The sequence below is a fragment of the Suillus subalutaceus genome (assembly GCF_016647625.1).
Source record: "Suillus subalutaceus strain FC151 chromosome Unknown DFJ58scaffold_47, whole genome shotgun sequence".
NCBI classification, from domain to species: Eukaryota; Fungi; Basidiomycota; class Agaricomycetes; order Boletales; family Suillaceae; genus Suillus; species Suillus subalutaceus.
The window spans coordinates 212,999-239,664 of NW_024540296.1; the positions used below are offsets into that span (position 1 = coordinate 212,999).

At 50.3% G+C, this 26,666-nt stretch overlaps 8 protein-coding genes across 8 annotated transcripts; 5 read left to right on the top strand and 3 right to left on the bottom strand.

Annotated features, from left to right (window-relative positions):
* Nucleotides 1-864: 864 nt before the first annotated feature.
* On the bottom strand, nt 865-3,847 carry DFJ58DRAFT_727485 (uncharacterized protein; the record flags this gene model as incomplete). The annotated part of the gene is made up of 3 exons (XM_041385476.1): nt 865-1,536; nt 2,163-3,590; nt 3,650-3,847. The coding sequence occupies 3 exons, from the start codon at nt 3,845-3,847 to the stop codon at nt 865-867; spliced, it is 2,298 nt and encodes a 765-aa protein (XP_041244349.1).
* Nucleotides 3,848-5,519: 1,672 nt separating this feature from the next.
* DFJ58DRAFT_785889 (pre-mRNA processing factor 3-domain-containing protein) lies at nt 5,520-8,004 on the top strand. Its single transcript, XM_041390060.1, has 10 exons — nt 5,520-5,623; nt 5,678-5,684; nt 5,768-5,800; nt 5,852-6,088; nt 6,139-6,303; nt 6,353-6,649; nt 6,698-6,901; nt 6,951-7,047; nt 7,104-7,317; nt 7,396-8,004. Exons 1-10 carry the CDS (start codon nt 5,565-5,567, stop codon nt 7,892-7,894), a joined length of 1,812 nt encoding a protein of 603 aa, XP_041244350.1. The 5' UTR covers nt 5,520-5,564; the 3' UTR covers nt 7,895-8,004.
* A 112-nt stretch (nt 8,005-8,116) lies between these two features.
* DFJ58DRAFT_880560 (uncharacterized protein) lies at nt 8,117-11,881 on the top strand (the record flags this gene model as incomplete). Its single annotated transcript, XM_041394541.1, has 5 exons — nt 8,117-8,290; nt 8,356-9,639; nt 9,746-9,944; nt 10,005-10,762; nt 10,809-11,881. 5 exons carry the CDS (start codon nt 8,117-8,119, stop codon nt 11,583-11,585), a joined length of 3,192 nt encoding a protein of 1,063 aa, XP_041244351.1. The 3' UTR covers nt 11,586-11,881.
* Nucleotides 11,882-12,084: 203 nt separating this feature from the next.
* DFJ58DRAFT_745463 (HCP-like protein) lies at nt 12,085-14,523 on the bottom strand. Its single transcript, XM_041387391.1, has 5 exons — nt 14,307-14,523; nt 13,896-14,253; nt 13,560-13,843; nt 12,951-13,511; nt 12,085-12,903 (listed from the first exon to the last, which is right to left on the bottom strand). The coding sequence occupies exons 1-5, from the start codon at nt 14,472-14,474 to the stop codon at nt 12,232-12,234; spliced, it is 2,043 nt and encodes a 680-aa protein (XP_041244352.1). The 5' UTR covers nt 14,475-14,523; the 3' UTR covers nt 12,085-12,231.
* A 1,468-nt stretch (nt 14,524-15,991) lies between these two features.
* Nucleotides 15,992-18,287, top strand: DFJ58DRAFT_785894 (uncharacterized protein). Its single transcript, XM_041390061.1, has 3 exons — nt 15,992-16,790; nt 16,843-17,922; nt 17,970-18,287. Exons 1-3 carry the CDS (start codon nt 16,076-16,078, stop codon nt 18,029-18,031), a joined length of 1,857 nt encoding a protein of 618 aa, XP_041244353.1. The 5' UTR covers nt 15,992-16,075; the 3' UTR covers nt 18,032-18,287.
* A 490-nt stretch (nt 18,288-18,777) lies between these two features.
* Nucleotides 18,778-19,221, top strand: DFJ58DRAFT_353067 (uncharacterized protein). The gene is made up of 2 exons (XM_041379994.1): nt 18,778-18,892; nt 18,951-19,221. The coding sequence occupies exons 1-2, from the start codon at nt 18,890-18,892 to the stop codon at nt 19,164-19,166; spliced, it is 219 nt and encodes a 72-aa protein (XP_041244354.1). The 5' UTR covers nt 18,778-18,889; the 3' UTR covers nt 19,167-19,221.
* Nucleotides 19,222-19,525: 304 nt separating this feature from the next.
* On the bottom strand, nt 19,526-22,349 carry DFJ58DRAFT_906072 (glycosyltransferase family 2 protein; the record flags this gene model as incomplete). The annotated part of the gene is made up of 3 exons (XM_041394990.1): nt 19,526-21,599; nt 21,628-21,760; nt 21,875-22,349. 3 exons carry the CDS (start codon nt 22,347-22,349, stop codon nt 19,526-19,528), a joined length of 2,682 nt encoding a protein of 893 aa, XP_041244355.1.
* A 700-nt stretch (nt 22,350-23,049) lies between these two features.
* Nucleotides 23,050-25,369, top strand: DFJ58DRAFT_785897 (glycosyltransferase family 8 protein). The gene is made up of 8 exons (XM_041390062.1): nt 23,050-23,412; nt 23,470-23,501; nt 23,543-24,660; nt 24,697-24,735; nt 24,760-24,964; nt 24,992-25,024; nt 25,046-25,095; nt 25,154-25,369. The coding sequence occupies exons 1-7, from the start codon at nt 23,327-23,329 to the stop codon at nt 25,093-25,095; spliced, it is 1,563 nt and encodes a 520-aa protein (XP_041244356.1). The 5' UTR covers nt 23,050-23,326; the 3' UTR covers nt 25,154-25,369.
* Nucleotides 25,370-26,666: the final 1,297 nt, after the last annotated feature.

A 26,666-nucleotide genomic window follows, 5' to 3' on the forward strand; every position in this document is an offset into this window, starting at 1 on the left:
ATGGATCATGGATATAGACCGGTAGTCTAGGGAAGGTAAAGTTTGAGATGGAATGAGCTCGGTGAAGGATCTTCAACTCAGCTGAGGGTGCAGCTGATATAATTGTTGAAGGGAGGAAATATGAGTGCGATATGTTCGTCCCTTAGGGGAAGCGGAGAAAGCAAATATCCACTGGTCAACTCTAGGGGGAATGCGCAAAGCGCGTGATAAGGCGAAAGCGCGGGAACAAAGGCGCTATAGGCGCGCGAAGCGTGGGAAAGTCGCGCGTCGAAAAGCGGAACTGGGTGAAAGCGGTATGCGAGCGATAGTGAGATGTTAAGACGTGTACTGAGATGCTGATAAGACAACTGATGCGGATATGGCCACTAGAGCTAACTGCTACTAGGGCTTGCGATGATTTATTCAAAACATAATAAAAACTCGGAGATGGTGACTGTCTATGATGATGGTGGTCCGTGGTAATGTGTGTTGTGTAAAGTAAAAAAATGTGTAATGAAAAATGTGTACCAAGTGAAAATAAACATGGTACGATGTTGAAATAAATGATAAATGGAGAAATGCATACCTGGGAACTTGGTTGGACATGGGAAAACACAGTGGGAAGTCAGGCGCCCTATAGCGCTTAGGCGCGGGAAAATTCGCCTAAAGCGCGCGCAAGTCGCGCAAGTGTCGCCTATGTCGCGGAAGTGTTGCCTAAGTCGCGCGCGTCGCGTTTATCGCGCAAGTGTCGTGTTACATGCATGATACTGTAGACTCGACCTATGTTGCAATATGTGCCATTGTGAGGCTACCCAGGATCGAGCCTCTACATCTCCTGGGGGCTTAAATTCTGAGTGTCCCCACTCAGTGCATCAAGTGGTGAACTCAAGCGAAGTTGTGATGGGGGTATGTGATGCGAGAGGAGTGTACTGCGAGCGTGTCTGAGGCGAATGTGATGAGGCGAGACTGGCAAAACAATGGCGCGCTAGGCGCGGGAGAGGCGCAGGCGTAAGGCGTCATAGGGGCGTGAAAGCGCGGTAGAACAGCGGAATGCGCGAAGTGACTCTGGTGTGTGCAAACACAATCAAAAGCTTGGGGATGTGATGGTGACAACTGCCTGAATGATATGGAGATGACTGCAATGAGGCGAGAGTGATGTGTGTATGCGCGTGAATAAGGCGTCATAGGCGCGCGAAGCGTGGGAACATTCGCGCTTATGAAGCGGAAGTGCGCGAATGCGGTATTCAAGTGATAGCGACTCTTCAAGATGGCGTAAGGATGCGAACTCATGATGACAATAGATGGCTGATGATGCGAGTGTGGCGTGAATGTGCTGTGTAAGGCGCGGGAACATTCGCGCTTGAGGCGCCTGAGGTGCGCGGATGTGCGTGATAAGCGCGAATGTCGCGTATGCCGCGTAAGCATCGCATAGTGCAGGGAAGGTGAAGAGGCGAATGTCCAGTGATATCCAAGGTGTGGAAGGCGAAACTGCGTGTTGAGGAAGTGGTCCAACCCATGTCCAAACCAAGTCCCACTAGGCGCGCTATGAAACAGGTGCTAAGGGAATGAATGACATGAGTAAAAATATAAGTGAAAAAGCGAAAGTGAAATGGTAAACTTTGCAGATGTCCTGTCCGTCTTGTCTTCTTCGTGCAACTATCAACATCTATGTCCTTCTATGCGCTAAGCGCGAAAAAAGCGCGCGCGCGAGGCGCGTAAGGCGCGGGAATTAGGCGATAAGCGCGAGAATGAGGCGCTATAGGGGAGCATTCTAAGGTAATAATGTGCATGGTGCCACAGCATGCGTTAGAAGCGAAAATAATATCCTACTGGGTGAGGTGGGCACGAGTCTATGGGTGTTTTGTTGTTTTTCTTGTTTTCTTCTAAGCGGATCTATAAGTGTATATATCAGTGTGTTATTAGTGTTAAGGGCGATGTAATGATAATAAAAATGAAAGGTGAAAAGCGCTGGATGAAAACCAGGGTAAAACAAACTATATCCTATGAAAAACATGGTATATGCTGATGTTTGCGAAATGATGGTTGAAGCGGTTGAAGCGGATGAGGCGCGAGGCGAAGGCGCGTGAGGCGACAGTGGTAGGCGACAGGAAATGATGTGATCCTCATCTTCAAGACTCTGCAACAACTTCTTCAACCGGGCATGAACTGAATCTTCTGCAAACTCGCGATGGCGGCGGACTAGTGACTGGAGGGATGAATTCTTGCACTTGGTGGCGCCTATTAGGCGCGCGCCAAGGCGAGGCGAGGCGAGGGTAGTAGAGATGCACTACAGCATGATAGGCTGCAGGCGACGCTGGCACGTTAGCGCATTTAGGCGCGAAAATGATTATATCCTCTGGATTTGCGAGGATAGGCTGATATACTGAAAACGCGTTAGTGAAAGATGAATATGAAGCAAGATTAGGCGCGAATAAGGCGCAGATGATGAGTATGGACGATTTATCAAGGCGCCATAGGCGCTTGGTCATGAATGGTTGGTGTTTGATAGAAAATGAAAAGGTGATATGGACGTGATAGGCGAAAACGCGAAAAATGCGAATAAGGACAAATGATGTGAAGTTAATTGTAATGATGGATGCTGTAGGCGGATGTGTACATGCCAGGCACGCGCCTAAGTCGCGCCTGAATGGCTGATTGAAATATAAGTCATGATGAATGCAAGGAATGCGATTTAAAAGTGATAAGGTGGTAAAAACGCGATCGAGGGAAAACTTTGGTGTAATGATGGGCGCCTTCGGCGTGAGAATTAAGGCGTTAGGCGCGCGACTGTGGCGCCTAAGTGAGGGAATGATGGTGAGCTTGATTGAAGGGGAAAGCAAAGTATTAGCAACTGATAAAAAACTCCTTGAGAGCGAAAAATGCGAAACAAGCGAAAAAGGCGAAAAAGGCGAAGGTTGAATGTACATTGCCTCTAGGCGCGCAAACTGCACGATTTCAGGCGCCATAGGGTGCACTGGAGGCGCGTCAGGGTCGCCTGAGACATGATCTATATGGTGAGTGGGTGATGTGATGCAAGGATGTTTGACTGGCAAGCGGAAGTCACTGAAAGCGGAACACGCAATATGCACGGTATTGTCAGTAACAAGCGGATTTACCAGAGACAAACTCTGGTCAAGGTATGGCGCATTTTGGAGCTCTGGCACTGCAGAATGCTCCTGAATAGGCGCGCTAAAATGCGATGGGGGTTTGAGGTCGTTGTTGATGATGGGTGATGCGATCTCCTCTAGTGGCGCGTTTAGCGCGTTCGCGATAGCGGTAGGTGCTTGTACTTCTTGCTGGGGTAAAACAACTTCGTCCAACTGATCTTCTGGGTCGCTTTGAAGCTCTGTAGGTTCGCCTACAATAGGCGCCTCGATATGGGCTGGTGCGAAAGCAATTTCAATGATAGGCGATGCTGGAGTAGGCGGAAGGGGAATGGTTTCACGTGTTTCGTGTACTGGCGCCATGACTGCAACTGCTGGCTGATCTAAGGCGTGTTCTGGTTGCTGAGGTGCGCCTACGAGTGGCGCTTCATGGTGCGCTTCAAGGCGGAAGCGGAATAGCGGATTGCGCGCTAGTAGGGCGTGTATAACGGCGCTCAATGCCACATTCTGGGTACATGAACAAGGCGGAATTAGCGAACTCTTCGTAGTTGTTACCTTTGTAGTACTGAAAACAGCTCTCTCTCGTTAGGCGCAGTATACTTCAAGGCATACTTGATGATGTCCTTATCTGACAGCCCAAGTGGTTGCGCAAGTCGTTCTACTGACTCCAGGAAGTTGACCAGCTGAGTGTAGTCACCTCCAAAACGTGGAGCTGCACTGTATGTGCGCAAAGGCATGCCAAGGGAATCTACTGGCGCATTCATAGCGTGAAAGCGGAGGCACGTGAATCGCGAATTTCGCGATTTTAGGCGGAATAGCAGAAAAGGCAGATATGCGGATGCACGGAATAGGCGGAAATAGCGAAAGGCGGAATAGGCAGAAACGCGATAATGTGAATAAGGCGAAAATGTGGGAAGCGGATATGCGGATAGTGGAGTAGAGTGGAATGGAGTTGGATATGTGTGGATGTGCTGACTGATCCCCTCGCGGTGGGCTCCAGTTGAAGGATCTTCAACTCAGCTGAGGGTGCAGCTGATATAATTGTTGAAGGGAGGAAATATGAGTGCGATATGTTCGTCCCTTAGGGGAAGCGGAGAAAGCAAATATCCACTGGTCAACTCTAGGGGGAATGCGCAAAGCGCGTGATAAGGCGAAAGCGCGGGAACAAAGGCGCTATAGGCGCGCGAAGCACGTGGGAAAGTCGCACGTCGAAAAGCGGAACTGGGTGAAAGCGGTATGCGAGCGATAGTGAGATGTTAAGACGTGTACTGAGATGCTGATAAGACAACTGATGCGGATATGGCCACTAGAGCTAACTGCTACTAGGGCTTGCGATGATTTATTCAAAACATAATAAAAACTCGGAGATGGTGACTGTCTATGATGATGGTGGTCCGTGGTAATGTGTGTTGTGTAAAGTAAAAAAATGTGTAGTGAAAAATGTGTACCAAGTGAAAATAAACATGGTACGATGTTGAAATAAATGATAAATGGAGAAATGCATACCTGGGAACTTGGTTGGACATGGGAAAACACAGTGGGAAGTCAGGCGCCCTATAGCGCTTAGGCGCGGGAAAATTCGCCTAAAGCGCGCGCAAGTCGCAGAAGTGTCGCCTATGTCGCGGAAGTGTTGCCTAAGTCGCGCGCGTCGCGTTTATCGCGCAAGTGTCGTGTTACATGCATGATACTGTAGACTCGACCTATGTTGCAATATGTGCCATTGTGAGGCTACCCAGGATCGAGCCTCTACATCGGATCCAATAGGATCAAGGGTGGATGAAGCAGGCTTAGCTGCAGAGGTCCGTAGGTATGGATATATGGATGTATGAAGGTGTACAGATCCGAACTGATAGTGGACTGGAGTACTGGAGTCATGGATAAGGGTATGGATGTCCGAATGTGCATCCAGAAGGTGTGGGAACATCATCGGACATAGGTCTGGAATACAGGATATGACAGGTGCCCTCAAGGGCACAGGCCTTTAGGAATGTGACGAGCGTGATTGGCAACATATATAGCATCTGAATGAATAAAAAATGAAACAAAATGGTCCAGAGCTGAGGGACTTACCTTGCTCATCGTGGGGAACAGCGAGTGCATATGGGTGATGAGCACACATCGTGGGTGCTGCCAAAAGTGGAGGGGATTGCCTGGGAATCACGTTGCTGACTTAGCCAACAGTTACCCTCGGCAGCCTCCTATAATAGCCAAGTTATGTTAGCAAGTGTTTAGGGAATAAAGCATTTATTCGTGGTATTACTGGCAGTGAGTGGGATAGTGAAGATCATACTTCTGCCAAGTAGAATGCCATTCCCACCCCATTATGGCAATCTAATAAGGTCCGAATTATGCGTTGAGGTGCCTCTAAGACCATAAAAGTGATTCGCACCATAATTTCTCGACATAACCCCACTTGGAGGGGTTAAGCTGTGTCAAGTGATATTGAACTGAGCGCGCAGCTTCTGTTTGCCACCACGAACAATGAGCAAGCGAGCATTCGACGGCAATGGCGAGTCTCCATTAACAAAAAAAACAAAAAAAGTCAGTCAATCCTACTAGTGCCTTTGTTTAGCCGGCTCATCCCTTATTTCTAGTGATTTTGTGAGTCCAACTTTCTTTTCTTCAAGGTGAATTCACCTGCTACATCGTTCTCACATGTCTCTATAACCCTTTGTTCCTTACAGGCTCACTCTAATGGGAACAACGCCCCAGCAGCTGTCAGTGCATCTCTCTCAAGCTCATTCAATCACTCATTTATTTCTCAACAGCTATCTGGAGATGCTCTCATCGCGCAGAAACGAGCAGAGATTGCGGCAAAGGTCGCAGCCATGAAAGGCGGCATATCTGGTCTTGCAAAGGCTCCACCAGTCAAGACAGACAGCCCCTCACCAGCTCCAGGCACGCCGCTTCAGAACACCGAAGACCTTGCTCGCAAGGTCGCAGAGGCCAAGCGCCGTGTGGCAGAGGCACAAACGAAGCTTGCCGTCAAGGATAACCCATACATGGTCAGTCTCCTCAATTTCCGACGATGTTTACTTCTAAGTCATACGTCTAGTCGGTGCCTCAAATGGGCAAGAAGCATAAGCCCATCGAACCAGCCCAACAAGGCGCTGGCTTGAAGATGACCGCTCATCCCCTTCTCCTTGATACCGCTCCTGCTGCACCACAGTCGAAGAAGGATCGATACAAACCAATGCAGCCCAAGTTCGCTTCAATCAAGGTGCGCACGACTGGCTTACACATGTCCTTGAAACTGACTCTGTTCCAAGGCAAACATCCGAAATGCGCCAACCCCTCCTCCAGCGCCAACCCCAGTCCCTATTGTCGAAGTCAAAGCCAACCCTTACGCTTCCAGCTCGACCGCAGCCAAAGACAGTGGTTTCGAAGGTGCACCAAAGGAGCGTCATGGTCGCACTTTCCGGTTCAATCCTCAAGGCAAGTATCAACAGCTCGCCGAACAAATGCGTCAGGAAGCGCAGCTCGAGGCGCTCAAGCAACGTATTGCCGAGAGTGCGCGTAAAGCTGGTCTAGATTCAGAGTTCGAGACTCTGGAGAAGAACATCAAGGTACGTCCATACTCAATCATTCATTTCATCCCTAACCATGGCTCCTAGCGTGAACCTCCCCCAACAGTGGAATGGTGGGATGCAGCTCTACTGCCAAACAAAACCTACGATGATCTTTACCTCGGATTTTCGCATCTCAACATCCGAACTCAGGATTCGCCAGTCACACTGTACGTCCAGCACCCTATTCCCATCCCAGCTCCAATGGAAGAAAACAAAATTGGCTTGAAACCGCTCATGTTGACCAAAAAGGCACGCATATATCTTGTATGGGTGTGTACAATCTGACATGACACTACAGGAGACAAAGAAGATGCGAAAGCAGCGCCGTCAAGCCGAACGTCAAGATAAACGTGATCGTATTCGTATGGGTCTCATCCCGCCTGACCCACCCAAAGGCATGTTTCAACTGCTTTAAACCTTTTCGACCTTGCTGACGATTCGTGTCACACAGTCCGCCTGTCGAACCTCATGAAAGTTTTGACATCAGACGCAGTCCAAGACCCCACGCGCGTCGAAGCTCGCGTGCGCAGAGAAGTCGCGATGAGAAAACACACGCACGAAAAGACGAATGCGGAACGTAAACTTACAGATGAACAACGCAGAGAGAAGATCGAGAATAAGAAAACTGAACAGGAGAAGAAGGGTATTGTTGGAGCTGTTTTCAAGTGCGCGCCCCTCGCTCATCGGTACTATCCAAGCTGACTTTGCTTTCACTCACTTTTCTACGTTTACTTGTGCAACAGGGTCAAAACGCTCACAGACCCCTCCCACCGCTTCAAAGTCCGCAAAAACGCAGAACAACTCAACTTAACGGGCGTGTGCATTTTTAATCCTGCCTTTAGCATGGTATATGTCGAAGGCGCTTCCAAGTTCATTCAGAATTATAAGCGGTTGATGCTTCATCGTATCACTTGGACCGAAGCTGCGCGTCCGCGCGGTGGGGAGGATGTGGTCCTCGATAACGCAAGCGAAGAAGGCACAGAAACCAATGGCGCCACTTTCAGTGATGTTACTGGCCCTGGTGGTCCTGGTAAATCCGCAGAACCCGAAGAAACAGTCTCTCTCGAAAACAATGCGTGTTATCTCGTGTGGGAGGGTCAACTTAGAGATCGGGCGTTTAATACGTTTAAGCCTAGGGGGTGTCCCACGGATGCGATGGCTAAGGAGGTGTTGGGGCAGAGGTTAGCGGGGTATTGGGATCAGGCGAAGAATTGGAAGCCCGAAGAGGAGGAGTTGTTTTGATTTTGAAGTTGGTTTGGGGCGTGTTGCTTGCGGTGATTACATAATCATATCCTTGTACTTACGACTAGTGGCTTAACCCTGGAATTAATATTTTTATTTTCTTTGGCTTACCTGCAATAACCTTAACCCTATTACAACACGTGTTTCTGGTGCTTGCAACTTTCGTGACCGTCCTCCACACCGTCTCCATTCGATTGCTCGTCGTATTCATCGTTGCAGGCGATGGCGATGGCCGGTGTTGGTTCTACGCCATCGTATACTGTCCAGGAAGCGACAAGACAGTCAACACGAGCCTGGCGTAATGACCTCACTAACCTCTTTCACCAAGCAAAGGATCGATTTGCAGATGTTGTTTGGGAACTCCACTCCGACGATAATAACGATGATCACGATGAAGTTTGGGGCCACAAAGGTAGTTGTACCTAGAGTTCGCTCATCGCGTCTTTGCTAATAAAATCCAGCTATCGTGTATGCACGCGCCCCCGCCTTCCTTCCAGCAACGCTACTTTCAATTCCGTCCCCCTCCCATCGCTTCCCCGACTCCCTACTCTACCAGTCCCTCTCCAGCGCCAGCACAGTCTGCCATGTCCTTGAGTCTCACCCTGGACTACGCTCAGACATCTCGTTCTCCATCTCCGTACCGTTCATCATCCCCTTCACCCTCCACCAACCTCAACACCGTCATGCGCATACCAGCTATTAGTAGCACAACGCTGTTTTCCAATGAGTTGGAATATTTGTACACAGGCGAGGGACTTGGCGAGGCATTTGAATTTCTCTTTGATACCTCAGAGTCGCGCGAGCTTGTTGATGCAGAGGAGAACCGCGTTGACAAGCTGCGCAAAGACCTCGTGTTTATGTGGCGATCTCGTCTCTATTCTGACGTACGTATCGCTCTATCTGGCACCTTTTCCTCGACAAATCACGAGCCAGCAACCGCTATTTTTTCTTCCCACCGCTTCATTCTCGTGTCTCGCTCCCCCTACTTCCATGCGCAGCTCTTGAACTGGGCCCAGCCCGCAAAGCCTGGCGAACCAATCACAGTCACGCTCCCCTCGCCTCCTTTTACCCCCGCCTCGCTCCATTTTACTCTGGGGTACATCTACACCGGAACCCTCGTGTTCTCCCACCGGACATACGACCTGGACACCGCGTTCGCGATCCTTAAGTCGGCGACCTACCTATCTTTGGACGGGCTGGTCGCTGAAATACAGGCCCGGATCGTGTACGAGATGATTCATGGGCTGTTTCATGCGTCTCTCGAATTCAACGAGTATGAGCGCATCACAGGGTCCAAGTGGGGTACTGGCGGGTGTCGGTGCCGACAGTGCGCTCGGCGAGCCCCACGTGTGCTCGAATTTGCGCTTGCAGACGATGTCAAGAACACTTACTTGGAACGGGGCGCGCGACGGGCACTCGTAGGCCTGTTCGGGGAAGGCTGGTGCATCTCTGAATTCGCATCGCTCCCGCAGAAGATCAGAGAAAATCTGCTAAAGGGTCTAGCAAAGCGGACGACGCCGATGAACGTATTTCCCCTATTATTCGCCGCGCAGCACGCGATAAAAAAGCTTGACTCTGTCATTGATGCCTGGGCAGACACGTCGCGGGAGATGGTGCTACAGGCGCGGAAAGCGATCGATGAATGTCTTGTGAGTCAGAGTGCCGAGTGTTTCGAACAGGATGATTGGCTACAGATTATGGAGGCTGATGGCGAGAGGTTTGATGATAGCGAGAGGGTTGCCTGGGTGATGGAAGCGATTTAAACGCGGAATGGTTGAGAAACACGCTGGAACAATGTATCAGGTGAGGATTGACGTGAGGTCAATTATCATGATGCTAATATTTGATCAGAGCCTTGTGAATATCCTCCTACGACCACACCCGACAGATGAAGACGCTGCCATGCTCTCCGCCACCTCGCACATCCGCGTGCAAGTTGAAGACGCTCGTGCGGATCTCATTCGGTACATCCGAAAGCGGTGGACGGGCACGCGTCAGCAGGGTGGTTTCGATGGCCTCGAGGGCTGGGCCATTAAAGAGATCTCTCAGGGTACGTTTTATGTGCTCGTCTTCTTCTTTGATTCATAAAACTTGTCTGTATCTTTATCAGAACTGGAAGTCTCTGTTGAGGACCTCATATCACCCGCTCAGCCCTCGCACCTCCGGCGCACTGCCTTCCGCAAGTCATCTGCAACTGGAGATGCAGACTCTGATGCACTTAGTGTGCATTCGCTGCGCGCGTCTGTGCTGAGCCGTAATATCAACAGCCCTCACAAACATGCCCGTGAGGTTACAATGACATCATCCACGGCAAGCGTGCGCACCATTGGGCGTTCGTCTCCACGCAATGCTACGACTCCCAAGCCTAACGATGTACGCCCTGACTCTAAGCTCACACCTGACTCGCAGAGCATCACATCCGTGCGATCGAGTACGACAGAGAAGGCTATGCAACGCAAGACACCCTCGCCTCGTACAGGCAATGTCAGTCCTACGCCAAATGGGACCAAGCCCGCGCTGAGTAAAATCATCACTTCTTGTTCACCTTCCCCGAAGCCAAAATCCATTGCACCCTCGGTGCGTTCACGTGTTTCCACCGTTCGTTCCTCCACAAGAGAATCCACACTCCGTATTCCATCTGCTCCCCGCCCGAATTCGGGTTTGTCGAGTGCGATAAGCGACGCTACGTTCAGGACTGCTCATTCTGAAATGCTCACGCCCCGTTCAAGGAAGGGGTCTGGAGGATCCACTGTATCAAATGCGAGCGCAAGGACGGTTGGGACGAACAGAGGCACTCCTGTGAGAGAAAGATTGTCATCTACTGCATCCACTTCAACGACAACCACTTCCGTCGCCACACGAACATCCGTCCGCCGCGGGAACACCTGAATTTACCAAGCTCACCCCCTCCAAGCGTACACCTGCCAAAACCACTACCCCCTCACAAAGGAAGCCGCTCAGCAGAGTCATCGAGAACCACTCTCAAAAATCGCCTCGCATTACACTTAGCGACCTGGACAAAGGCAAGGATCGCGAGATCACCAGCCTCAATGATGATGATACCAACTCTCCGACGCAAGATGGGGCCTCTCCTGCAGCAGACTCTCCTCCTTCACTCACCCGCCGCGGGTCATCAGACACGATCACCACAAGCGTACGGACTCCCGAACAATCATCTGCCTCCCCGGAGGAGGCGAACGTTTTAGTTCAGCTTCGCGGCGCGACGCTCGATGTTGGCATTCCGTGCATAGTGTCATCGAAGCGCAAGCGTTTCAAGGCATTTGCACGGTACATCGGCGAAGTTGAGGGTGAGCTCGGACCCTGGGTCGGCATCGAAGTACCACTGGAGGCCTGGGTTGGTGACCCCTCAGATGGCCGTCAGTGGAACGATGGGTCCTGGGGCGGCATCCGTTATTTCGATATTGGGAGTAATGGGTCAGAGTGGGAGTTTGGCGCAGACGATTATCAGACGCAGAGACGGCGGAAGATGGACTGGATGAACGGATCAGGGAGGGATAATCGCGGGCTAAAACGAGAAGGAGACCAGTTGACGGTAGGAATGGACCGCACGAAGCGGATGCGAAGTTCGTCGCCTGCAGCATCGGACCTGTCAACATCTGAGTCCAGGGGACTGTTTGTCCGACCACAGCAAGTCCTATACGTCGTAGACGCTGTCGGTGCTGATCTCTGATGAAATGGGACTGTTGATTTTTCTTTTCCCTTTTGTGGTTTTTTTTTTGATACCACCGTGATTTTGCTTTCAAGTCGACATGTTTTGATTTTGCACTTTCACGTTACACACGATCCTTGCATTGGTATACCGAACAATCAAACCACTCTCGCGCTTCCCCTTACTCTTTTGCATACATTACTGATAACCATACACTAACTTTTTTTTTTACCGTCGGCAGATTATTGATTAGTATGGGATAGGTATACGTGAGCACAACTCGTGCTGGAAATGTCAAGGTTTTTGTAGGATTCCGTTCTATGGATCATTTCTTCAACGTTGAGTCTCGTTCCTACTCCGTGCTACTACAGAGCTCTGGTGTTGACCTAGGTTCCGTCATGTCCGCGCCTACAGTCCGCGTAATCTAGACGGCGATCAATCAGAGGAACGTAAGTACGCAGCAGCAAGTTTTTCCTAGATCCCGCAACGTTTCATCACCGAGGCTACACAGCCAAACAATTATAATAAAGCCCATGATAGCATTACACCAGGTATAAACGAAAACATGACATCTAGCCATTACGTCCATGTAATCCTACGTAAAAAGCTCACAAACTGAAACATGGTCGCCAAAAAAAGAGTTCGAAAAAGGGTATACACGGAGCACCTACATAATGACACATTCCTTCTCCTCTAATTTTGCACCTTGAATTCCCATCTCTGCAAACGTCGTGGGGGGTTTTGGACCCGGGGGACGTGTAGACCCTTGAGGAGTAGGTGCTCTGTCGCCCGGTATGACCTGAGCCTGAGCCTGTGGTGACTGCCCCTGAGGCGGCCCTGATCCCTGCCTCTGGCCAGGCGGTCTCCCAGCCGCTCTTGCATACGCTGGCTGTGGTTGTGGCTGTTGTGACGGTGACTGTTGACGCGACGGCGGCGCACCCCCAGATCCAGGGTCTACAAGGGTGTACCGATGTTGACCCGCGAACTGCCTCTGCGGTTGCTGTTGCTGTTGTTGCTGTTGCTGTTGTTGTTGTGGAGGTAGTTGCTGGGGTACAGCAGAAGGCGATGAATTCTCAACAAGCGAGATCATGTGCGCATGCGACTGGGGTGGTGATTGCTGTCGCACGATTGAACTCTTTCTCGCCATTTCCATGACTTGTCTTCCATCTTCCGCGCTCATGCGTGGCTGTCCACTTGATCGTTCCCGTGCTTGAGTACGCTTTCGGACAAGTTGGGCTTCGGTGATGGTGTCGTGCTCTTGTCGTGAAAGGGCTTGAGGGACGACCTGGTTAAGCGCTGCGATACGTTCTACAGCATCTGTGTTTCCATGTTCAGCAGCCTGCAAACTCGTGAGTGATAATCGATGAACACGAAAAGAAGACATACGATGGAGTACCACTTCATCGATTCCTGGATATCCTTTTCACCGCCCACGCCGACCTCTTTATAATACCCCATGGCAAACTCAGCGCTTGGTAACCCGCGCCTGGCAGCTTTTTCTGCAAAGGTGAAAGCAAGACTTTCGTCCTTGTCGAATGCACCTTCCGCACCGCACAAGAACCACTTGCTGAGGGCCATATCTGCCTCGACCTCGCCCTGCTGACTAGCGAGAGAGTAATACTGGACGCTGAGCAATGCATCAAAGGGGAAAGGTGGACTTGCAAATTCGTAAGCGTGACCGAGCTTGTATTGTGCGGGTGCGAAACCAAGGTAGGCTGCACGCTCGAGGTGGCGGCGGGCCTCTGATTGAGCGATGTGCGGTTGAGGTAGGAGAGAGGCAGGCAATGAAGCAGCGGAGAATTCGCCGAGGAGAAGGAGGGCAAAGACATAGGCGGGTTGAGGGGTAGTAGTACTGGCGAGTGTAGCTGCGCGCTGCAAAAAGGGGAGGGCAGCAGCCGGATTTGGAGGAAACCCTAATTGACCCAATAGATTGGCCATACCCATGCGCTAGAAGCCGGTGAGATAAATGATAGAAAAACAAATTGAGAGACGTACATAAACACAGCTTTCGACGCCCAACTTTGCGCCTCGTTCAAAACAGTCTTTGGCATGGACTGCATCGTTAAAGTTTTCGTAATCGCGACCGAGACGGAACCATGCAGCAGCGTAACCTGCACGTGCAGCCGCTTCGAAATCGCGGAATGCCTGACGGGGATTGTGTGGGATGCGATCCGGGTAAGCACCGCTTGATTCTAGGGTGGCACGGAGGTATATTGCTTCAGCTGCGAATAGAGGAAGTGGTTGTTGATTTATGTTTGCAAGGTGCTGTATGAGAGGGACTGCGGTTTGCGATGAGACGTTGTAGTTGTGGATCAGTAATTGTGACTGGACCCGCTGGGATGTCAGTTGCGGTAGGATTTTGAGTACGATCTACGAGGACAAGAACGTCACGGGCCCAAGCGAGTTTGAGTGCAGGATCGTGAGCGGGCTGTTGTATTGTGGGAAGTGCGATGGAGAGAGACTGTACGGTTGGAATAGGGGCTGTGAGACTGGGAACGGCGCTCTGACTTTGAGCACGTGCAGGAGGAGAGTGTCGTGGGTAGTGAGGTTGAGGTGGTGGCATTGAAGGAGAGTGGTGTGGACGTGGTGAAACAGGGAGAGGAACGGCAGTAGGAAGTGGTAGGATGAAACCTGGGTTTGGGTTACGTTGATGAGGGGGATAAACAGCATTATCCAAGGATCTAGCCATCTAGTATGTAATGAGTTGGGTGCATGTACGGATGGATGGAGATGAGAACTCACGTTGTATGGTAGATCTAGATCAACTCGATGAGCACGAGGAGCAGGTAAAGGTGATTTGGATTGTTCTCTTAGATATTCTATTGGAAGTGGTGGTATAGGTGGTGGTAGTGGTGGTCGAGGTGCACCGTAGTCCGTTGGAAGAGGTGGAATTGGTGGTGGTTGCGACATTCAGGATGATATTTACGTGGCCTTACCCTTGATCTCAGCCTTTGCCGCTCATAAATAAAATTAGCCGCAGCCCTATCCTATTTATGGATGTCTCGCAGGCGCAGCAAGGCTATACCAACACGTTCATCATTTGATTTATGTGAATTTCTCTCGCATCGCACATTGGCGCTTGCAGTGACAACTGACAGTACCATACCATAGCCTCTCTGTCAAGGGTGCGGGGCCCATGAATGTTGGCAAGGGACCCAGGTCATCGCACCTATAGGCTATTCACCGATTATTAATATCAGCCGACAAAGAGAAATGTTGACTCATTGCATCCGAATTTCATCGAATCCATCCGCGGTCCAACTTGAGCAGCTTGTTGCCAAGCCGGGCGGGCACATTTCATTGTGAAGATGCTTGCACGGCTTCCCAGGAACAGAGGTCTACAAGTTATACGACCCACACGTGCCAGCCTTGAGCGCGTTGCCCCTCATCGCTTCCCTTGGACCCGATGCGCTATGAATATTCCTACGAACGACATAGCTAGTACTCCCGTGAATATCTATCACTCATGGCTATATTTCTGATTGCAATACAACCTCCCTGAAGTGCATATCATGCCATCACCCGGGACCCCACTCCCTATTCGCTCATTACTCTTTCCACTTGAAGGAATTCCAGAAAGGATGGCTCTTCTCAATGTACTCTCGGAATTTCGGAGCAGAGCCTATTTATCAAACCCCATGACTTGCTAAGATCAAAATATCCATCGACGTTCCTCGTTTCGCCACCGTAGCCAGGTCTATTACGGCGTCTGGGAGATCCACAATATCCTAGCTACAGAGTAACAGACCCACTGCAAGCGGAACTGGCTGCAGACACACGATGGCCACGTATAGCAGTCTACTCCAACGGCGTTCATTATTGTCCCAGAATTGGCTTTACTGACAGCTTTTCAGTCGAAAGCTTGCCGAATCCCGGGCATCCCTGAAGCGATTATTCCACTTCTTCATTGTCAGACAATCTCTGATTTGAGGGCTTTCAAATGTAGCGCACCAGCAAAGTTGTTCAGCTGCAGACGTTGTCAAGTACGCCTGTCCAAACTGGGCTCGCGAGTCGCGAGCTCCGAATCCATCATGGGATGATATGTATTTCAGGCCAAGTTCTGGCCCGGGAATCATCCCCTTTCCTGGCTTGAAAGACGGTAGCTTTTGAGGGGTTGCGGTTGTCTTTTCCGAAGCGCCGAAAGGTGTGTTCAGTCGCCTTATATTAGATTCGACTATATCTATTTTATGCATCATGGCTCTTCTTCGACTGCCTGTTAAGTAACTGCGCTATGTCGTGCATCCGCATCATGTTATTTTGCAGGATGCGAACCCAAAGTCTTATATCTTTCGCCTTTCATGCACGAGCTTTCGCATATACCGTAGTACAACTCTGAGTATGTGACCAATGAAATCGTGTGAGTTTGTCTTGTGACCCGACCATCCGTGTTCTTCCGGTGCCACCTAACCCCGCACTGCCTGTTCTCACATCTTCTTACATCAAATACTTGCAGACTGTATAAGTACAATCAATAATAGTCTCTGCTCATCGAGCACGACGGTCTGCTCAACATGAGCGCACCAGGTCCAACGATGAAGACCTTTCAAAAGCGCTTTTACACTGTCATTCCCCGCTCCATATCCTCATCGGCACCTTCCACATCTCCAATTTCCCGTAGACGATCTGGTTCAGCACCTTCTGCTCGTTCTCTTTACAATGCACCTACTAGTTCTTCCAATCCACTTGCTTTTTTCGACTCTCCACCTCCACCTCAGCCACAGCCTAGCAAACCCCACATTCTCTCCACATCCCGCCTTCCTGCTAAGGCAGAGGGCGAGGGTTCTGCACATCAATCACATGGACAGCCCCCATTCTCTTTGGCACTAACCTCACCACAAGCAAACCCAAACTCTCCTCCCCACACCCCTCCCTCACACCAGTCTTCCTCTTTCTTTCCCTATTCCCCGTTCGCACCAATACCCTTTTACAATATCGCCGTCGCAGACTCCCACACTGACTCCCATCCACGGGAAAAGAAGCAAAAGGTTCGCTACCATCTCGATGTCGGTGCATATGGTATACCGAAGAAGAACAAAGCCCAAGTCTCGGGGAGGGGCATGGCCATAGGCGGCGCCAATAGCAATAGTTGGCGAAAGATTGACGCCCAACCTCAGAAAGAGGATCTCAGTTTCGCCGTCCAAGTTGGCGAGGATGCCTACTTTATACAGGAGAATGCTATGGGCGTCGCAGATGGTGTCGGCGGTTGGTCAAGAGCCAAGACACCTGGTATGTTTGAAGATTCTCATCAGACTTTTCATATTCTCAACCTTACTCTCAGATACTAGTTCGTCAAATCATGTATCCACAGATCCGTCACCTAGTGCATTATTCGCCCGCCGATTAATGCACCATTGTTCGGCAGAGGCCCTCCAAGCCGAGGCCTCATCATTCCGTCGCCGGGATGTATCCCCTACTCGGTCCAAATCACCGCACCGGCATCCGGGATCGACGGTCCACAATGCCGCATGGCCGTGGAAGGCCGAAATAGACGAGCTTCACGAAGAGCTCGAAGACTCTTTGGAGGATCTTGAAGACGGACTGGATGTCCTAATGATCCTCGAACGTGCATACGAGAAGACCCTCAAGGCTCATGTCATTCCAGAGCCTCCCTGTCCGCCTACGAAGGCGGCCTTATCTCCAGGACTCGCATCCATACCCGAGGAGGTACCCCTCACCACCTCCGCCGATTCCCCACAGTCCACCCCACATGCACCAGAACCTTCCCTTCCAAAGATGATCCCCCTCATGACAGGCTCTTCAACAGCGCTCGTCGCAGTCCTCCAACACTCTTCCAGTACGCCTCCCCCAGCCACCTCCCCACCCCGCCCATTCATCTTCCAGAACCCTCCGGACACAGCCTCTCGCAAAGAAACTCATGACGCAGTACTCAAGATCGCCCATCTCGGAGACTGCATGGGCATGCTGGTGCGCGACGAGAACATCGCGTGGCGCAGCGAAGAGATGTGGAGAGCCTTCAACACACCCGTGCAGCTCGGTCCAGCATCCTCTGCACGCCCTCGAGATGCCCAGATCCTCAGCCTCCCAGTCCAATCAGACGATATTCTCATTCTTGCTTCCGATGGGCTCTCTGATAACTTGTGGGATTATGAGGTACTGGATGAAGTAGTGCGGTTCAAGCGCTCATTCCTGAAGAGTGACAAGGAGGGCCGTGAGGGTCTTTTGGGCCGTCGAACGCTAGCAGGCATGCTGAGCGAAGCGCTCTGTTCACGTGCACGTCGCGTGAGCGAGAGAAGGGGGCGAGACATTGAGGACGGCGTGTTTGATATGGAGGATGAGGTACCGTTTGCATGTCGTGCAAGGGAATCAGGGAAACCATTCAGAGGCGGCAAAATAGATGGTGCGTTTATTGACTTGATGACTTGCACCTTTCTCAAGAGCCTGCAGATATCTCAGTATTGGTCGCTGTCATATCGCCCGCTACTGACGTCGTCCGGAGCTCATTGTAAGCACCCGGATCTAATGGGTCCACTCAACGGATTGCACCTAGTTTTTTTGTTTTGTTTTTGGTCTTCAGCACTCATCGCTCCATCGCATTTGCATATGTATTACGATTTACCTTGGCAATGCTCTCGTTCATGTTTTGTATAGATACAATTGCGCTGTACCGGAGATTTATAGCAGCATATTTTGTACAGATTATCTAACCGAAGTTGGGAAGTAATTTGATTTTGAGCTACCCAAAGCTCCCTTTGTCGTTCTTCACCATTCTACTGCATGAACTGTGATCCGACCATACTGCCAATCCCAGTCTAATGTGGCACTAGTTTTTGGGTATCCAAGATCTGGTAACATAAGACGGAAGATAGCAGTCGTTCTTTCTTTTCAAGATGCCCTGCTCTTCGACGCAGGCTGGTAAAGTCGTGCCACACTCATGCCCCCAGTCTCATTCTGCTAGACCATATCCCGGATCTGGTTGCATGAAATGTAAGATGGCAGTCGTTCATTCAGGAAGTGCGGGATTTAGCTGTGACGCAGAGTCTACGCAGACTGTATGCAGATTCCACAGCTGGGGGACAGGTCTGCCCAAAGTACCATCACCCCGCCTACCATCGATAGCTGTGGTGCAGGGATGGAGGTGACACCAACCGGTGATGACATTTTCGTTTTCACTCCCGATGATGGCTAGTACTGTTGACAAGAATGACGGGATGGCGTGTCGTGGCTGATTCGGTCCCTGGTCCCCTACGCATCATGCCTTGTACGGAGGACTACCCGAACTGAGGTATTCAATTCCTACTTTCCGTCTACAGCGTGACCCAGCTAGGTTGAATTGGTTCAGGAAAAGCTCCTTGTGAACTTGTCTTATGGTGGAGTGCTCCTTCCTACTGCGTTCCCATTATGATTGATGCCTAATCATCGCTGCAGTCGCGTGAATTTTTTGGGCTGCCTCTCGGTTTCTCTCTCTCTCTCTTTTTCATTCCGTCTTTCATACCGAATGGAACCAGATCGGTCTCTGCTTGCCTATTGCACTCGGCGTTCGCTTCATTAAAGCCAATGACCGTCTTCCTTCTTCTATGGGTCTGGCTAGGAGACCATCGTCCTAGGCCTAACACGACTTTTCTTACGGTGGGCTACTCTTAGAATGGTATATGCATGTCGTCAAAGGTTGTATGGCTCGAAGAAACGAAGAATCGGGAGACAAATGCTCCTAGAATGGTACATATGGTACATCAACAATCATAGCAGACACATGGACTCAGAAAAAGGCTATTCCTAAAATGATACGTATCGTACACCAACGACCTTGCGGACTCGGAAAAAGGATACTCCTAGGATGATACATATCGTACACCAACAATCACGGCAGACGTACGGACTCGGAGAAAGGATAGATGATACATATCGTACACCACTGATCATGCGATCCGCAGACGTGCAGACTCGGAGAAAGGATGAGTAGAAATCAAACATAAAATCAAACTGATAGCCCCAGCGACGCACTAGTAGCAAAACTTGAAACACAACACACCAAAGATGAGAGCCACCAGCGCCATTCTCTGTTGTCCATTCATTATTTCTTCGTTCATCGGAGCGTCTCCTGCCCTCCCTGTAAACCAGTCAAACCTGTGCCCAATGAGCATAATTTCTCCACGCTCAAGTAAGCCGATCAACCTCCCACCCTCGCTCGCCATCCTGATCAGCGCACTTTCGGCGACTGCGACAGCCCATCCTGGTCCTCTCAGTGAAGACCTGAGAGCTTCTGTGCGATTCGTATCTCTCCACAAATGACGGTACATATCGTGCACTATGTTTGCAATGACCGTCGCCATTGCGAGGCTCATTGAAACAATGAACACGATAGAGCTCCTTGTGAAGAGGTACATTAACGCGCCTAGGACTGTCGATGCTGTGCTGATCAAGAGCAGCTCTGCGCTGTTGGGAGATTGATCTAGATACGTCAGATTTGGGTAGAGCTTGATGAGCCCCCCGTCGCCTTTGGACCACATGTAAAAACGCCAGTACGATCTTTGACCATCACTCCACCAAGGGTGAGTCGCGACGACACGAGGAGCGGGATAAAAACCTTCGCCCCCGTGAGCAACAGAGAAGTCGCGCTTCTTCCGACAGAAATCGATATCTTCTCCTCCGCCTGTTTTCGGGAATTGTAAGTCAAATTCCACACCATCTTGAACACGACGGGCGATGAGATTGGCTGTGACACCCCAGGGCATGTCACTCTCGTTCTGTGGCATCTTCACGGCGATGTCCCAAAAGTAAGTCACGCCAGCAAGATGAACGGCGTTAGTGAAGATAGTGCTGGCAACTGGGAAATAAATGTTTCCAATGAAACCAGCAGCCTGTGGATTCGAACGAATGGCTTTCTCGGCCTCGATCAGAATGTCACCTTGAGGCGTGATATCGTCGTCAAGAAATAGAATCCAATCTGCGGCAGATTCCTTCATGCCTCTGTTTCGTGACGCCGAGGCGCCAAGGTTACTCTCATTGACACGGATGCGAACATCTGAGCGATGGGCATATTTTGCCTCTAGCTCGGTGATTTTCGGTGAGTGCGGGTTGTCAATGATGACTATGAACATAGTATCACAAGTTGGAGACTCCTTGAGGGCGAGGATGGGATCGAGGAAAGCGAGCACAACCCGGTAGCTTGGAATGACGATGTCCAGGGTCATTTTGCGAGTAGCGGCTGGGAAAGACGTCGCCAACGATGCTTCCAGCACTGATGCCGCTTCGGTCAACGGGCCGAACGTCCATCCATCTGCATGTTGTTGGATGTAGCGTGCAGGTAGGCTTCCGCCAATGCCATTGGAAAGTCTTGAGGGTATCATTCGAGAGCAGCCCCATTTGCGGTACAGCTGGAAGAGGAATGGGTCCCCATCTTGATTAATAAAAACCTTGGGTATGACTTGGCCGCCAAAGGTGTCCATATGAGTGCGGTGGATAACGGGGAACGTGGGCATTCCGGGAAAAGTCACATCTGTGAAGGCGACACATCCCATGCCTTGAGGGACATGTTCGTGCTGTGCAATCAGCGTGAACTGTTCGTGGATGTCTCTCATCCAGCCTTCATCGAGGAGAACGACATCATCGCCCATTAGAACAAGATAGTCTGCCTTTTCCTTCCAAGCCCGGTGTGCACACTGGCGCCAAATGGCGCAAACATGACCACGGGATACGTTGCAGATCTCGGTAGAAACATCCGTGATTCCCTCTTCCGATAAGAGCGATTCAATGTTCAACATTTCACCGTTTCCCGCGGGGCGCAGGAGAAACTCATCATCTGCATCAATTCCCAAGTATATCTTCACCTGAAAGTGGACGAGTCCAAGTTCACGAGTGTCACGCCATGTGGTGCGCACAAGAGACTTTGCAAAGATCCGAAGGTTATCGAGGCTCTTCTCCGGTCCCTCGAGACCACGGGATGTGATGGGAAGTAGGATGGCGAATATAATGGTGGGCCGATTCAAGTATATGACCTTGCTCGTTTTAAAACTGCTCAGCAGCTCTGTCTGGGCAGTCTTGGCGTTATCACTGAGCATCTTCTCCATCTCCCCTCTGATCCAGCCCGCGGTCTTCATCATACCGGACCTCGAGAGTTATCTTCGGAGTCCAGCTCAATGTCTTCGTGATGAACTCGTTGTTTGAATTACGGGCATGGACGCCAACAGGACGAGAATCATCCATGTATCTGAAATGAAGATCTCCTACGTCCATGCCTGCAGATTGCATGGCAATCTTCGTGAGATCATCGATGGTCACCGAGCAATCAGATCCAATGTTCATTGGTTCGCTGCAGTCGGATTCAAGAAGAAGGAGAATTGCTTCGACACAATTGTCAATGTAGAGGAAGCTTCGCTGTTGCTTCCCATCTCCCCAGATCTCGATTTCATGCTGGGTGCTAGGATCCATGTGTGCAGCAAGCGCCTTTCTGAGCTGCGAAGCGGGCGCTTTTTCATGCCCACCAACCCATGCGCCATATGGGCCAAAAATGTTATGAAATCGAGCAATGCGTATCTGCATCTTCTCGACAAACTGCATCAAAAGCAGCTCGGAGTTCAGCTTTTCAAGACCATAGAGGCCTTGCGGGTTTGGGGCTCCGGAAGACCATACATCATGCTCGCGGAGGGATACGGGATTCGTTCCATGGTGCTGCAATGATGTTGGATAAACACAGGCGGAGGATGCATAGAAGAAACGCTGAATACCCCGGTCTACAGCGGCATGTACGAGGCTGAATGTCATTGTTGAATTGTCATTGTAAATCACGAAATCGTTTGCTTCGTGGATTGCACCCATGCCACCCATTGTCGCGGCAAAATGCATGATTGTGTCCATGCTCTGAACAGCGCTTTCACAAAATGACAGATCGCAGAGGTTTCCAACGAGAACCTCATTCGAAATGCGCTCGTTGAAATATGAGGTCCGCTTGATATCTGCGATGCGAACATAGTGGCCCTTCTCAAATAATGCCTTTGCAACATATGACCCCTAGGGAACATTGAATTCAACATTGCTCCATGTATATAGCAAAAAGGCCCGTACAATGAAGCCATTCCCGCCGGTAACGAGAAACCGACGCGGGCTGCCTGTGGTCGCCATTGTTTCTTTGACTGAAATATTTGAGTCCGTCGCTGTACTATAGTTCGGAAACATACCCACGAGCTGCTTCGACCGACTCAGGGGAGATTGTATGTACCTTTCTATCGATAATGTATCAGAGGATGGTCAACACGAAACGCGAGTGAGCGCGTCTATTGATATGGTGGGCAAAAACTGTGCAAAAGTGAGATAGGATATAGGATCGACGAGCCCAAACACATGTAAGCGTGTGCAGAGAATGTATTTATACCTGTTTATACTATAGCAACGGTGCTAGTGAGAGAAGTACATCATCGGAGGTTTGGTCATTTTACCTCCTGCAAAATTTCAATCAAAAGCAGATCTAGACCTGGCTAGAGCATTCTAGACCTAGCCTGGAACGCTCTGGGGCGCTCTAGACTGCATTTCGAATGTGATTTCACTAGTGGCAAAATGTGGTAAAATGTCGAAACCTAGACTGGTGACCCTCTATGAGGCAAACAGTCGATAGAGGTGCCTCATAGAGGGGCTGGTCACGAGTCTAGTCGAAACCCTCGCTGTGTGAACCTGATATGCACCATCACCCTAAGATTCGAATCAGAATACACAAAGACCCTTCAAGATCCTAAAGGTAACGAAATTTTACCAAAAGTAAGGGATCACTTGACAAAATAACTGATACGACGGTCTGATGGACTCCTGCTATGTATAGACAGGTACAAATCACAAATTTTGGAAGGCGTCAAGAAACAGCACCAGGACTAGTTCATAACACCTTATGTACCAATTGGTCAGCTCCACTCCTCGTGCACATATTGAGATGCTCACATTGATTATCAACCTGCAGCCAAACATGTCTGCATCCACAGTTACTGATCTGTCGGTATCTACAGGTGAATACGAGTTTACGCCAACACAAGACTGGTTTACCTATCATATTCCATCCTGGAAAAGCCTCTTCCCACTCGTGACTTCGCCTGAGCCACGTATCCTAGAGATCGGGTCCTGGGAAGGGCGCTCCGCAGTGTTTCTACTCACCACGCTCTGCGCTCAAGGCGGTGAGATGGTCTGTATTGACCATTTCGACCTCATGCGTACTCCCGCGGGACGTGAGCGGCACCACAAGCTCTCACAGAATCTTCAACGGACGGGTCGCCCATTTCGCATACTCCCGCAGTTCAGCGTCCCCGCACTATATGCGCTCCTGGAAGAGGAGATAGTGCGGGACGCGAGCGCTGGATTTGACTGGGTGTATGTGGACGGATCGCACCGCGCAGATGATACACTCTTAGATGCAGAACTTGCATGGCGCCTCGCGCGTAAGGGATGCATATTCATTTTGGACGACTATAATTGGCCCGAGCAGCCCGTCGAAAGTGTTCACCATCCCCGCCGCGGAATCGATGCATTCCTTGCGCTCCATGCAGGGGAGTATGAACATCTGTCTAAAACCGCAGAGCAATACCAGATGATCTTGAGGAAGACCAGTGAGATGCGAATCGGATTTCTCGTAGACCAGAGAGCTGAGCGGCGCTTCGCAAGCGCTCTGGGCTTAGGGATCTATTTGGTCCTCGCCATCGACACCTCGTATGCGATGGCAGCAGCTGTTACAATTCGCAGCGCCATCGAAAAGACCGTGGGACGTATGACAATTTATATCGTGGACTGTGGAATTTGTGTGGAAGACAAAGAAAAGATTAAGTCGTCGCTTCCCGAGCGACACGATGTTACACTAGTATTCCTGGATCTTCCAACTGGAAGTCTAGCTGCAGTGCTAGGCGTAACCTGGGCGAAAGTTGATATGATGAAGATCTTGCCAGTGGAGCGGGTTTTGTACCTGGACGCAGACATGCTGGTGCGCAGGAGCCTAGAGGAGTTGTGGAACACTGATTTGGAGGGCTCCTCGATTGGTGCAGCGATGGATGTTGGATTCCCAATGGGTCATGATGGCGTCTCACGAAGGCGGTACTTCAACGCAGGCATGCTCCTGATTGACCTAGCAAAGGCAAGAACGCGTCTGTCTGAGCTTGAGGCTCGGGTGCGTGAGATGAAAGACGCTCGCTATCGCGACCAGGACGTGCTAAATCTGCACTTTGCTGGCGATTGGACCGAAGTGAACCTGAGCTGGAATGCGCAGGGACTCGGAACCTACGCGGAGATTGGCTCGGCTGATAGAGATATCCTGGCATTGGGAGACATGAAGGATCCCGGAGTCGTGCATTTCACAGGACCAGTTCATCCTGATCTTGTGGCGGTGCTCAATCCGTTCGTGCAGCCGTACACGTCCAAACCTTGGGGTTATGCAGGCGCACCAGGACACCCGTTCAAAGACGAATGGTGGGGTGTGTTGAATGAGACGGCATGGGCAGGGTGGCAGGGATCGACACAATACCATGAGATGTGTAAGAGAGAGAAACAGAAAGCGATTCAAGATTCAATCACGAAATTCGAGACTCGAGTACAGTTCTACTAAAGGCGACGTTTCATCAATTTCTCTTGATCGCCATGAAATAAGTACTGATATTGTGTACCTTTTCATTTATCGTTTGTAACATTAGTTGGTGACTATCGCAGTTATGACAAAAGATGATCTCGACGTCGTAGTGGTTCGGATTTCTTGTCCAGACCATGCGTATAACTTGATATTGGCAGGTTACACTGCAGCACTCTCGGGACCTCCCTACTGCCTATGATCTAAGCTTCACTTGGAGCGAGCGCAACACCAGACGTTGACGCATGAGCTGAAGTCCCCCGGCACTTGCCGAGTCAGGTTTGTCATCTTTTGGTAATCCGATTTCCCACTGATAAAAAGGGCTCATCTGCCAAGTACCCATTGCACCTCACTTCTATGTAACATGTGAGTGTTACTTTTCCAGTTGTCGAATGACGCTTAGATGCTTCGGGTGATTTGACATCGAAAGAATGTTGGATTGCGATTAGTCGGGGTGGATGTAATCCTATTGTCTCGGATGTGACTCTGCAAGACCATGTACCCAGGTGCTGACTTCAATCCTGCCGCAGATTATTACAATCGGTCGTCCCGCCCACTGCTACCGCTACTGTAAGGACAAACCTTACCCCAACTCGTGGTGTGGCTGACACCAAGGTCCGTTCATTCACACCTCGTCACGAACGTTCTCATTCCGTTCCTATAGATCAGAATTTTCGACCTCGGCCGGAAGCGTGTTTCTGTGGACGAGTTCCCTTTCTGCTGCCATCTCGTCTCCGACGAGTACGAGTAGTTGAGCCCCTAGGCGCTTGAAGCAGCTCGCATCTACGCCAAGAAGTACGTTATCAAGACGTCTGGCAAGGACTCGTTCCACATACGTGTCCGAGTCCACCCATTTCACGTCACTATATAATCAACAAGATGTTGAGTTGCGCAGGTGCCGATAGGTTTGCGACTCGGATATGAATTCGTGCTATATGTTTTACGTTTTCCATCCAGTTTTCAGACTGGTATGCGCTCGCGTGGGTGAACATAGGGCAGATCATCCTCTTCATCCGTTGCAAGGAATCGAACGATGCGGTCATCTAGGAGGCTCTCCACCACGGATGGTACAAGTTCCCAGGCTGGCAAAGGATTATTGTCAAAGAAGCGTGGCTTTACAGATATGGGCCGTGAGGATCACTTGAAGCTTAAGGAGGAGAGAAGAGTTTCTAGTGGGTATAATTTTATGCGGTTATCTGGGATATTCTAAGTTGACGCATACGATGTTCAGGGATGGAGCTTATCTGAGCCAGCTGGGCTCGTTGGAGCGTACACAGCTTAGATATGAGGTGATAACATTCACTCTCACACCGAGGAGACGGCGCGATTGACAAAGTACTTGACCTTCAGACGGTGTACAACTCCAAGCATAGATATGTGGTGATAACATTCACTCTCACGCCAAGGACACGGCGCGATTCATAGACAAAGTATTTGACCTTGAGACAGAGTGAGACTTGCCCTTTTATTCACTACATCATCCAATGTGGGTGATGGTTAGGGGAACGAGGGCAAAGATTAACAGCCTGCATGCTAGAATTTTGTTATTGACA